The 13305-nt window shown below is 42.8% G+C and overlaps 1 protein-coding gene and 1 long non-coding RNA gene across 5 annotated transcripts in view; one reads left to right on the top strand and one right to left on the bottom strand.

Annotated features, from left to right (window-relative positions):
• LOC310689190 overlaps positions 1–13305 on the bottom strand; it is a 606488-nt gene that overhangs the window by 418151 nt on the left and 175032 nt on the right. The gene's annotated exons all lie outside the window — the stretch shown is intronic.
• The window catches only part of PRR5L (proline rich 5 like), a 65207-nt gene that overhangs the window by 26938 nt on the left and 24964 nt on the right, over positions 1–13305 (top strand). For all 4 annotated transcript variants that reach the window (XM_083465143.1, XM_083465144.1, XM_083465145.1 and 1 more), the window contains exons 4-5: positions 807–855; positions 10109–10166. In XM_083465143.1, coding sequence (XP_083321269.1) covers positions 807–855; positions 10109–10166 — 107 coding nt within the window. The remainder of the gene's footprint in view (positions 1–806; positions 856–10108; positions 10167–13305) is intronic.

The raw sequence follows: 13305 nt of genomic DNA, 5'->3' as shown, positions 1-13305 counted from the left end.
AGGAATAACAAAGAAAATTGGTAGATACTGCAGTTTCCTTTGGACAATATGTGGTTGCTTTCTGCTTTCCCCCCTCTCATAACATTCTGTGACTTTTAAATTTATTTGTGGTCTGCAAACGGTAAATTATATTCATATTTTGGAAGTTAGGAATGGTGGTCATGCATTTTATTAAGCAGATTGGCTTGTAGCAAGAACACAAATAGTAAGTGTACTGGAGTGGTGGGGTTGGAGAGAAGGCTGGAAGATGTCAGTCAATAATATGATGGAGAGAATGGCCTTTTTTCATCTTCATCTCACATGCCCAGATAAGAACTCTGTTGGCAAACTATTTGCCCAGTGATTAGGATGATTTTAAAAAAAAGCAAGGATCAGTGACCAGTGAGAAAAGGATTGACAGATCGCACCAAAACACCCTTGCATCTCTTTTGTGGATCAACTACATCAAAAGAAAATTCTGTGACCCATAAAGAGAAAAGTGATTTAGGACAGCAGGCCTTCCCTTCCTCCCTATGTGTGTGGGTGTGTACATCGAGCTAGTTTGCAGCTGCGTAGTACTCATATCCCAACAAACTGTTCTGGGTTTAGGCAACAAACCCCCAAACCCAGTGCTGTTTCTCTGGTCAGTGGCCATATCAGAAGCATCATGGGAAACAGGAAAGAATTTAAAACAAAAAGAATGCTTCAAGATGGTTTGCAGTCCTTATTGGTACACCTGTGTTTTATAGACTTGATTTTTATTGAATGGGCTCTGGGAAATCTGCCTGTAAAACATTTTTTATAACATGTGATCCATTCCTTTTCAGGCGATTGTTGAAGAGTGAACTTGGATCCTTCATCACAGACTATTTCCAGGTAACATCTGTTCCTTAAGTGGACAGTTAAAGCTTTCCAAAGTTGTTTTTGTCTTATCTTTTGGCTTGTTCTTATGATGCTTGCTTTGGCTTTTCCTGCCCCATAAAGTAAATTGGATGGATTCATTTTCATGAGTAGGTTTTGCATACTGTTGCCTCTTCCAAGCAAAATCTTGGATCTTGGACAAAGGGTTGCATAGTTTGTATGAACAACATTGCTTTCATGGTAATAATTGCTGAAATAAGGGTGGACAACTCTATTTCAGTTTGCCAGGAGATACACAATGGCAGAGTCACAGTTTTTACTTAATTAGCTAACTTAAGGAGGCCTCACGAGGGACTGGTTGTAGTATTTTAATATCTGCAAGCAATTTCCCCCCTTTTCTTTATGTATTTCAGGGCGAAGTCCTGGCACTAAAAATCAGTGTCTGGAGTAAAACATTGTTTAAATTGACTGATGACCCATCCCAGTTGCTGCTAATCCACACTGGGTGTCGTACACTTAGAAAGACCAGTTGCATCAAAGCAACAATGGTAGCTCAAAGGAAATGTCCCATTCCACAAAAGAAATTACTTTGGGGTGCTCCTAATTCCCCATTCCTGGTGCTTCTTGTCAAGTGGCTCTAGGTGCTGCTCCAAAACTAGAGGTGCTCGTTGTGGGTCTGTGCTATGATGACAACACTTACCCCTATGCAAGAGCTATGCAGTGGTGAGATGAGATGCTATTCAAGTAGAAATTGGTAGCATTTATGTGCGGGATGGAAATGAGATAAGTGGTCAACTCACACATCCCTGGTATTCCGTTGTGTGAGCACACATTCTGTGTCTTGCTTTGAAATGGTGAGTGGAAATGTTAACAAGGCTTTCCAGAAATTCTGAAACTTGCCAGGCAGCAATCATTCACAATCTGGAGGGGAAATGATGCATTAGTCAAAGTGAGATACTATAGCAGGTGGATCACCTTTAATCACAAGTTGGGGGCTTTCACCTGCAGTTCACATTGGTTCAGTCCAGGGATTCAGGGATGAACAGCTCCTAGCCACAGGCTTATGGGCCCTTCTTGTGTGTAGGAGAGGAGGAGATTAGAAGCTTCTGCTTCTGGCTACCAGCAAATCATAGTTAGCTGTTAATGTCTCGATGCAACAAATTTCCAAACTATGGTTTGATCCTGGTGGGTCATCCTGGTTTGTGGTAAGGAAAGAAGCGAGTGCATAGACCTTAGTCTCCCTGGTGCCCATTCCCGATTCTCCAAACCATGGGTTTATCATGTGAGTAACAAACTTTACGATGCAGTCTTAAACACACTAGGGAATAAGCCGCACTGAACACAGTAAGCATGCAAAGAATTTCACTGAGTTCTGTTGCCCTTTCTGCAAGTGTAAAGTAATTGAATCCAAAGAGATGCCTGTTGCTCCTGGTTTCACATTTGCACACTGTGCTGCACATTATTACGATTGTTGAAGGAAATGAGGTTTCACCAATGCCATCGTCAGTAAAAATGTGATGCATGGGAGCAATACATGCATTTTTAAAACAGCCATGTACATGCATCAGGAAGATCTGGGCCAAGTGGATTTCTCAGAAACCCAATATGGATGTCTAAAGATGCTTGAGCATGCCTATTCTATGTTGAAATGTTTGCTGCATAGTGGTAACACACATGCTTCCTGCAGCCATCATAATGTCACCAGTAGCTCCGTTGAGACAGGGCTTCTCATAGCAACATGATTTCATTGTGCCGTATTTCTCTCCCGAACAAAAAGAGAGGAAAGAAAAGCTATAAAAAAATCCGAACTTGCCAAAACTGCCTGTATGTGTGCCAGCACTATAAAAATAACTGGATGTGATCGTTTCCTGTAGATATTTTATTGCATGCCATTTTGTAGTACAAATTTTCAATGGCAATCCTCAAGGCAAGCGAGCTTCATCATGGTAGATTAATCAATGAAAGCTTTAGTGGATTAATTGAAAAGGATTTGAGTTTAAAAGCACTTCTGTTGACTGTTTCATTCTGGCATGCTTCTGTGTTAGAAATGAAAATGGGAACTGAGGGAAGATACCTAAGTTTTTCTTCCAACGGCGACTAGTAGCTTTTGTTAAGTGAATAGTGATCTCAATACTTCCCTCAGCATCTCAAAAAACACATAAAAGCATGGATTTTCTCTTGGCCTCTTTTGAAAAGCTCCCCCCCCCCGTCAGGATTGGAGATGGGGCATTGATCCAATGTAAAATTATAATAATAATCTCTAACTGTGTGGGATTTCAACCCATTTAGCTCTCGGAATAACCAAAGTTTAAAGTTGGGAACTATTTTCAACACAAGGGCCTAATTTATATTTTTAGCAGCATTTGGGGGCTGCGTGACCATGGTAGGTAGGACCAGAGTCAAAAAATGATGCAGTAATAGTTGTGACCCTTACCTTTGTACAGTAGGCTACATCCTAGCCATGTAAAAGTCAATAGGTTTTCAATGGGCCACTCCTCTCCACTGTCCATTTATGGAGAGCCAGATGGACTGAAACATCCCTCTAGGCAAACAAAAGGCATCACAGTTCAAGGTCTAGTTTCAGTCAGGCAAAAGCACCTGAGGCAGAGCAGGGTCAGTGGATGGCTTGGTTAGGGCCATATAGATCTGAAGGGCCACATCAGGCACCTGGACCCTGACATTCCCTTTTCTGCCATAGTTTATCTCTGAACCCCAGGCAATATCTGGTTTGTGGTTACAAGTATAAACCAACACAAACCTTGGGGTGTGCATTCGTCACTCTCTTCCTTCCATACTCCTGGGGATCAGAATGCAAGCTTTCTGTTTCATTAGCGTCAAACCACAGTTGGCCCACAAGTCAGGTTACTATAGTTGAAGAATCCTGGCTTGTGCTCATAACAGCAAGCCATGGACTGCTATTGTGTCTGAATTGACTTGGTCTGAAAGTCTACAGGATGCAATGTTTGATGACAGGAGAAAGCACTTGAGGCATGAGCTATGGAGAGCCAGACGGATTGAAACACTATTCCTATCTGCATTGTGTGAGTGCTCTATCATCCCTGCTCTGATCTTAGAAGGAGGGAGTGCTTAATAAAAATTGTCTATGCTTCTAGATGCATTCTTCTAGTGATGGATCAGTGTCCAGGAGAATAGATTATTGCATGCTGTAGGAGGCTGCATATATGCACTGAACTCTTATTCAGACCAGACTTCCAGAGGTAGTGGAGAAGCTGGAGAATGGATTTCTGCTCAAGTAATACATGTATATTTGGGGGAATGAAGTCAGGGGGAAGCTGAAATAGGACTACCATCATCCCTGGCTATTGACCATGCCTGCTAGGGCTGATGGGAGGGTTCCTCACACCTGACCAAGACTGACACAAAGCATAAACACTGTTCTACAGGAACACGTGATCTGCAACAGATGTAACTCTTAAAAATAACAACAGAAAGAGCTATTGTACTATGGGAAATGTGTGTGTGTGTTTTAAATGTCTAAGCATTTAGGAATGAGGATTGAGGAACATTGACAGCAGAAGAGGGTAGAAAAAATGTGTCATCTCTGGTACTTTTGAAAGTTCGGTTAATTGCTCAAGAATAAAATTCCTTTGTAGAAAAGCTCCAGGAAGATACTCTTGAATTCTTTTGCAATGTCGTTTCTTGAGAATTAACTGAAAGGAGACCAATCAACAAATCTAAAACTTGACACTGGCAAAAGTGAGTGAAGCAATGAATGTGAATTTTACCTTTTGTACAGCACACTGGTTTTTCCATATGCTCCTTTTTAACCTCCATCCACTCACATAAAAGCCATTATCAAAGTTAAAGGCAGTGCTTACCCCCAAGGGTACTCAAGGGCACCTTTTTGCACCGGCACCTTTTGTTTTCTAGAACAAAAGAACTGGTTAAAAATGTGACTCTTACTTTAAGAGCTTCATGGTGAGTACCAGCCCCATTTTTCTAGAAGAAAGGGCACATTCCAGTCAGCAGGAAAAGCACTCAGATGGTGTGAACTAGGCTGCTGAGGGGTGTGGCCTAGGAAGACTGGGGGTGGTTGGGGCAGAGTGCCAGGGATTAACTAGAGAGGTGTGGAGGGTTGCATTCTGCCTTGAGTCTGACATTCTTCAACCCCAATCTACTAGATCACAGCACAAGCATGCATATTATTTGCCATTCTTATCACCAGTTGGACTTTTATTAATCTATGTATACAGTTAATCGCAAAGACAATGTACAATGTAAAGAAAACATACATTGAATAGAAAATCATGTAAATCCACTTCAGTTAGCGCATCTTTAGAGTCATACCAACAGTAAATTGTTCTCCTCCTAACAAGCAGGATGTGAATTGCCAAATAAATAAACATCTCTCTCCTGACCTTGTATTTAACTGCAAGCATAAACTGTGCCCACATGTGCACAACACAGCCACAGCTGCTTCCTCATTCACTTCAGCGGTGAAACGAGGTGCATAGAGAAGATGTACATGCGGGACAAATGTGAGACTTTGCCATTCACTTTTTTGCCGGAGGTTTGTTCCATATGCACACCTCATTCCACTATCAAAGTTAGAATGCTTTTGAGTCTGGGTCAGTTAAAATTACAAAGGTAGATTACAAAACTGCTGCATTAGTGCATCAGATTGAATGGGAACCGTTTCATGTGGGAGATATGTTTGAGTGCACCCGCTTGCCACATGGAGCCTCTGATATTTTCTGTGCTTTCACAAACCTGCAGGAGGGAAGTTTGCAGAGCTGTGGGGAAGATCAGAAATTTCAAGTGGTGATTATGGCTATGTACACATTTGCGCGTTTGTGGTGAGAAAAGGTAGTTTTTTTTATCAAGACACAATTGTTCATGCTTTTCCTCAGTGTGCTGCTTTTGATCAAGGTTTGGTTCCAGATCCTGCTCTCCACAAGGATGAGTGTGGTTAGTTGATATGTTTGAAAACCCATTCCTTAATTAGATTAGCCAATTTTCACACCTTTTCCTCCCCATACCTGCAACGGATGAAGGAAGAAGGAAGTGGTAACCACAATCTTGGTATATGTCCATCTGCAATGTCATTGGTCAGGTGAGGATATGCCACATTGCTGGAGCTGCCTTCATCAGTTTTCAAATGGGTGCACTGTTCAGTGGGCTAGGGGGTAATATAAAATCAATCTGCATTGAGCTTTTATTTTTGGAATGCAAAAGCAATTTCCAGGAGCATAGAGCTTGCAGTTGTTGCAGTGTGTGGACTAGGTAGAAAAACAACACCGACAAGATTCAGTAGGTATTGACTGTAGCATATAATGTTGCTTGTATGCAGCATTACAGGAGTAGACTACTTCAGAAGCAGGATAGCCCAAAACACATGGGCTATTGTAGCTGAGATGACAGAAGATCAACCCCCTCATCATTTTCCTCCTAATGCAAGGCAAATGAGCTAGTTGACCCTTGTCAGCTGTAGGAGGCATATCTGTTTTTCCTTCCATCCTTTCTTCTAGGTCAGCAGGCTGAAACGTGCCACTTCTACACATCTTTACTTAATTGTTGAGGACTCTTATTGGCTGCAGGATTGACAGATTGTGCAATATGCCTTTCCTGTGCCTTAATTGGACCTGTGTTACTGACCTTCTATAACTGCATATGCATGCAGGTTAGATGTTCCTATATTGAGTTAAATCTGTCCTGGATTTTCCTTGGAGATGTAGGTGGTAGAATGAAAGCATATTTTTCACCATTCTGAGTTCAGAGCAGGACATGTTATTCAGCTAGACCACTGACTGTTGTGTATATATGGCCACTGTGTATGGAGAAAGAAGTCCCGAGGAAATGGAAAGCATAATAAATTAGCATTCCTGATGTGACCTGATTTCTAAAGAAAAGATTTGGAGAGAGTTTTGCCTAATTTTGCCATCATCCACCTTGGCCTAGCTTAAAGTGTCAGTGGGTCTCTGCCAGCTGAGCCTTTTCCTGATGCTTCACCTCAACCTTGCATTTTCATTCAAGAAACTTTCCATTACATTGAGTACCTGAGACCTTTTGGGGGTGCCAAATCATTTTTCCACGGGACATGTGAAATGGCATGAATAATGGGTATTTGTCTTCCTATTCTGGAAAACACAACAATATCTTCTTTCTTGCTGCCCTGGGCTTCTTTGAGGGGAACGCGAGGTCAAAAAAACTGAATAATGTTTTTTTAAAAAATAACAAAACTATTACAGCATTGTTTGTTGCTGGCAATTTCTTAACTAATTCTAAGTACCTAGCTCTAAGGAATGGCCTGCCATTAAAAGGAGACAGAGACCTCCATGTAGCAAGAAAAACAAACAGACCCTGATTTATTTTAAGTGTATAGTGTCTCTGGGAATGTCTTACTTTAATCCTAAATCCTTTAATTAGGGTGGCATAATCTTTCTAGTTCCACAAAATAAATATAGCACTTTTGAAAATAAGGCATTGCAAGCAAATTTATGATTTGTCAAAATGAGAATATCTGCTTCCCCACCAATGCTAAACATTCAGAATGTCTGTGTGATTTTTTTCCACTTTCCTGGCTCCATTCCTCTCCTTTGGCTTTTTGTAAAAATACAGGGAAGTGGTTGTTTACGTAGTCAGATGTGACTGTTCCTCCTTGATTTTAAAAAAGTACAACCCAACAACTTTGGGATATTAACTGACAAATCTGTTTTGTTCACTGCCCCTCCCCCAGTATGTTGGCTTGCATATAAAGGTAAAGGGACCCCTGACCATTAGGTCCAGTCGTGACCGACTCTGGGGTTTCGTCACCCATCTCCCTTTATTGGCCGAGGGAGCCGGCGTACAGCTTCGGGGTCATGTGGCCAGCATGACTAAGCCGCTTCTGGCAAACCAGAGCAGCACATGGAAACGCCGTTTACCTTCCCACCGGATTGGTACCTACTTATCTACTTCCACTTTGACATGCTTTCGAACTGCTAGGTTGGCAGGAGCAGGGACTGGGCAACGGGAGCTCACCCCGTCGCGGGGATTCGAACCGCTGACCTTCTGATTGGCAAGTCTTAGGCTCTGTAGTTTAACCCACAGCACCACCCACGTCCCTGCTTGCATATAGATTACCCATTAATAACTGGAATATATGAGTAGTCATGAAACCACAATGAATGGATGCATGTACACTCAGAGCAAAGGAGTGAGGCCATTCCTGTTTGAGGGATCATTGCACTACTGCAGAACCTACACGCCCAGGCGGTTTGAGTTTGACTTCATCCCCAAAGGTACTGTCCTCCATTGTCTTCTGAGACAGATGGATGTCAACAGACTATGTATGAACCTGAAAGTTAGAAAGAAAAGCCTGCCAGTAAATTTAGAAGCAGGGTGTCACATCCATTACTCATTGTGTCCTTGTTTATATGCAGTGCTAAGCAAAGTAATTGCTTAGGGTGAATGAGGAAATGGACAGGCTTCTAGAGAAGAGTATATGTCTGTTTTGCTCCTCCCCAGTCGTTCTGTGTTGTGCTGTTGTTGTTGTTTAGTCATTTAGTCATGTCCACCTCTTCGTGACCCCATGGACCAGAGCACGCCAGGCACTCTTCCACTGCCTCCCGCAGTTTGGTCAGCCTCATGTTTGTATCTTTGAGAACACTGTCCAACCATCTCGCCCTCGGTCGTCCCCTTCTCCTTGTGCCCTCCATCTTTCCCAACATCAGGGTCTTTTCCAGGGAGTTTTCTTTTCTCATGAGGTGGCCAAAGTAGTGGAACCTCAGCTTCACGATCTGTCCTTCCAGTGAGCACGCAGGGCTGATTTCCTTAAGAATGGATACGTTTGATCTTCTTGCAGTCCATGGGACTCTCAAGAGTCTCCTCCAGCACCATAATTCAAAAGCATCAATTGTTGTGCTGACCTAAGCCATGGTTTAGATTAGCGTTATGTGCAAACCATGCCAGGTTTGCATGTGCTCTGCTCCTGTTTGAGTCTGTTTTATTTTTTTCCAAACTTGAGGAAACCAGTCCATTGAAGCTTTAGTCTTCATTCCCAACTTTAACAAAGGGTTAAATATAGATAATTAAACAACTGGCTAACTTACTCAGTTAGAAAGTAGATAAAAGGAAGTTTTTATTACCAGCTCATAACAGTAGATGATGGGGGCCACCAAGTTAAGCTGATTGTCGGATGATCAGGAAAGGCAAAAGGATAGGCAATGGATTTCTGCCACACAGTGGCGTAGCGTGGGTTGTCAGCACCCGGGGCAAGGCAAGTAATTTGCACCCCCTAACCCGTGGATTTGCGCCCCCTAACCCTAATCCCCAGATGTTGCGCCCAGTGCAGCCGGCCCCCCCTGCACCCCCACGCTACGCCACTGCTGCCACATTCATGAGATAAAAACATTTGTTCTCCTTTAATGTTTGCTTTTCTTTCCTCTCTTCACTACCCAGCTTGAGGTTGCTCGTTTTATGCAGCAGCTTATTCCATAAAGTACTACATATACACTGAAGATGTCATATGCAGAGTAAAAATTGTATTGTACTCCCAATTCCTGACATAGTGGAAGACTAGCTGGGTAGTCATAACAATGTGCTTTATTTTTAATTTTAAACAAACAGTTAATTTCCTGAGACTGTCTCTTGCCGCTCCAAAGAGATTGGCCTATTGTATTAGTTTTCTAATTGCAGAATTTGGTGGAGGCTGTTGACTTTAGCAAGAGATGCGGTTATAGTATGGGACCTTCAAGGTATGCAAGGTGTGCTACTGATGTAAGGGATATTCTCTACTCCATATTTCTGGTGGTGGTGTGTTGATTAAATTGCAAGTAAGCTAACATCAGAGGCAGAGCATGCCCTTTCATTCATTATTCTCAGGAACTTGATAAATGCACAGAATGGATTTCTCACTTGCGGAGTTGTGGCTATTAGCATTGCATGCACATTCTAACCCAGTTTAACTGAATTTAACTATCATGGTACTACTTATGGGTTTGTTGGCAAGTTGAAAAATAAAGCATGACTGAATTGAACTGTAATGCAGACCCTGCTTCTGAATAATCGTATGAAAGAATAGGCTAAGGGCAGATTTCCTGGCTGTGGTTTTTGAGTGATAATTACTACACCATTTGGCAGCTTAGTTATATGAAATAGGTATTACTGCAAGTGTGTGCTTTGCCATTAATACAGAACTGGGTGACCAAGAGCGTACTGGGTTGAAAGCATATTGCCGCCTGGTTGGGTGAATCCACTATAAATAGCTTTCTTAAAAATTGAAATCATCACATGTATGTTCAATCTGTTTCTCTTCTCTTTTTGGTAGAACCAACTCCTTTCGAAGGGCTTGCTGTTCATGGAGGAGAAGGTTAAACTTTGTGAAGGCAAGTATAGAGGGGCTGCTGCCCTTCAGGAAAGGGCTCTGGGTTCCCTAAAAGCCCTGTGAGTTATCTTCTCAGGCTTGGGTCACTTAGGTGGTTTTGTGGAAAAACCAACACCTGTGAGTCACATGACTAAATATTATAAGGTCCTGTTCTGTACAAGCAAGAAACTGAGCCCTGACGATAGCACAGAGTAGAAATTTAACTGGAGCACAAAGGAAGTAACTTTTTCTTTTCCTAAAAGAAAAAAAGCTAATACAAATAATCACTTATAAAGTGGGAATTATTACGTATAGCACTTGTTCATGGACCCACTTCTCTTTGTCCTTATTGTCTTGCTAACATCTAGGTTAGATCACTGCAATGTGGTGTACATGGGGCTGCCTCTGAAAGTGGCTTAGGAACTCTAGCTGCTACAGAAAAGGACCTTTTCAACTTTGTGTGTTATTGTTTTTGTTCGTTACTATGTTGACTAATTTTCTGTTTTTATATGGTAAACCACCCTGTGATCCTTGGATGAAGGGCAGTACAGAAATTCTATAAAATAGATAAGTAGTGGTAAGGTGAATCTTGTGACTTCTGGATTTCTAGCTGGCAGTACCGTGGCAAGATATTTCTCACATCTTAGCAGAACAATTAACAGAACAATCCCTTGTGCTAGGCTGTCAGGGAGCGTTTGGGTTAAGCGGAGGCTTTCCGGCTGAGCTGACTTCCCTCTGTCACAGTAAAGCAAGCATCTCTCCATTGGCACCAGCCTCCTCCTTCCATCCACTGAATGTGCAGGCAGCTGAGCAAGCTGAGGAAGAGATCCTTAAAAAGGGCATCCTGAGGGTGGGGAGGGGCTGAGCCTGCCCAACATCTGCTCACATGATGTTATTGGTGCCTGGTCATTGGGCCAGTGATCATTCCAGATCATTCTGCTCTCTCCCCCTTTGCATTGTGACTACTGTGAGTTTCTGGACTGTGGAAGTGATGGCGGTCCTGCTGCTCTGCAAAGGGCTGCTAGCAGGAGGCTGTGGATTCTGGATTTCTCTGTTCATATCCTATGATTCAGATGGGCAGTGTGTGACTGTCAAAACCAGGAAGATCTGGGAAGGCTTCCAGTGGTCATGGGATATGGCTTTTTCACAGACATGCAATAAGCTCAGAATTTTTTACTAGCCCACAAAAATGTTTATTAGCTTGCCTGTACACATGTATGTCACTCACTGATGTCCCAAAAAGAGAAAAATAAGAAACTATTCCCTTCTAGTTTTGGTTACCAGGAGGCAATTGTGACTTGTCATAGGTAAACAAGCGAGATTCAATTATGGGCCTGCTTTATCATGTATGGCTCTCTCATCTAGTTTCTTATCACTTGGATCTGACTGTTCCCAAACCTGCAAAAGTAAAGGAAGAAAGGAGCTCCTCAAATAACCTTTTGCGGCTCTTATGCTGAGATTCCTTCTGTTGAATTTTATTTTTTAGTGGACCGAACCTTCTCCTAGCAAGTAATCAGCAGGCAGATTGGGTGTGATACAGCAGCTCCAGAGTTTGATATGCTGTTTGCTGCTAAAATTCAGCTTGTAAACTTAATTCCATCTGGTCTAGTCCTGTAGAATGCTGGCTTCCTCCATGGGAAAAATTTCACAACCTGAAGTTTAATTTTGAAAGTAGTAAAACTTTATGTTGAAAAACAGTGGGCCATAGGTTGCTCAGGCTGCAATTCTAAGCTCACTTATTGGGAAGTGAGCCTGAGCTATATTAGGTGGGAATTTGGCTGTAACATTGCAATATTCAGATCTACAGCACTCAATTTGAGGTCTGCAGTGTAAGTCACACGGTCCCTTTGGAAACCATGTCCATATGTAGGTTAAGCCAGGACATACATCTATCTGCTTGTACTGCCCTCTGGCCTCTAAAAACATCCAGCAGCTTAAAACTAATAGTTCCAGATTGGAAAGAAAAGCTCATTTTGGCAGCTTCTGGGTGGTGAGTTTCTGAATCACTCGCATTTATGTGGAATGCAAATAGTGCCAGTTTGTGGCTGCTGAAACTTATTTTTTGGCAGGGGGAAATGAGCGGTGCTTATTTTCCATGGTTATACCAAAGATCACGTAGATGCTCCTTCGCTTTGGCTTGGGCATGTGAACTGAAAAATGTTTGAAAACCTGGGGACCACAGGAGTTATGACATCAGTGGTGAAGATGAGGGCTACTTGGTTAATCAGATGGTGGGGCATTTGATCTTGCTTGCTCTGTGTGACTTGAAGATGCCTTCCCTGCCCCTTTGAAATACACCATGCTGATAGGATAACAATAGTGGGAAGGACACATTTCTGCAGGGCAATCTCCATACATATGCATATGTGCTGTGCGCCAACTTGAGTTGTGGCTGAAAGTAGTATTTTTGTGAAAGCTGCTGCGCCAACATCAGAAAATAGTTGGAGATGCACATTCATGTTTACATCCCATGGAAAACAAAATCAGGTCCAGATGGGTACCAGTATCAACATTCAGTATCAACATTCAATGCAAATTTGGATTTACACCAATGGTTTTTACCCTGAGTAGATAAAGGTAAAGGTAAAGGGACCCCTGACCATTAGGTCTAGTCGTGGTCGACTCTGGGGTTGCGGCGCTCATCTCGCTTTACTGGCCGAGGGAGCTGGCGTACCGCTTCCGGGTCATGTGGCCAGCATGACTAAGCTGCTTCTGGCGAACCAGAGCAGCGCATGGAAACACCGTTTACCTTCCCGCCGGAGCGGTACCTATTTATCTACTTGCACTTTGACGTGCTTTCAAACTGCTAGGTTGGCAGGAGCAGGGACCAAGCAACAGGAGCTCACCCCATCACGGGGATTCGAACCGCCAACCTTCCGATCGGCAAGTCCTAGGCTCTGTGGTTTAACCCACAGTGCCACCCGCGTCTACCCTGAGTAGATACAACCCACTATAATGGTGATATAGCTTACTATATTCCATGGGTACTGAGTAGTTCTGCAGTTACAGAACATAGGGCTTGGTAGGATTTAGGGGAGCACCTGAATATTCATGCCCTGATCTCACTGCAACACGTGCCCTCCATGATGGAGGACACAATATCTTGGAAGAGGTGGAAACATAAACTGAGCTACAGTTGCCAACAATTGTCTGCCTTTACA

The sequence above is a fragment of the Podarcis liolepis genome (assembly GCF_965112155.1).
Source record: "Podarcis liolepis genome assembly, chromosome: 1".
Classification (NCBI taxonomy): Eukaryota; Metazoa; Chordata; class Lepidosauria; order Squamata; family Lacertidae; genus Podarcis; species Podarcis liolepis.
This window is presented reverse-complemented; position numbering and strand designations above follow the sequence as displayed.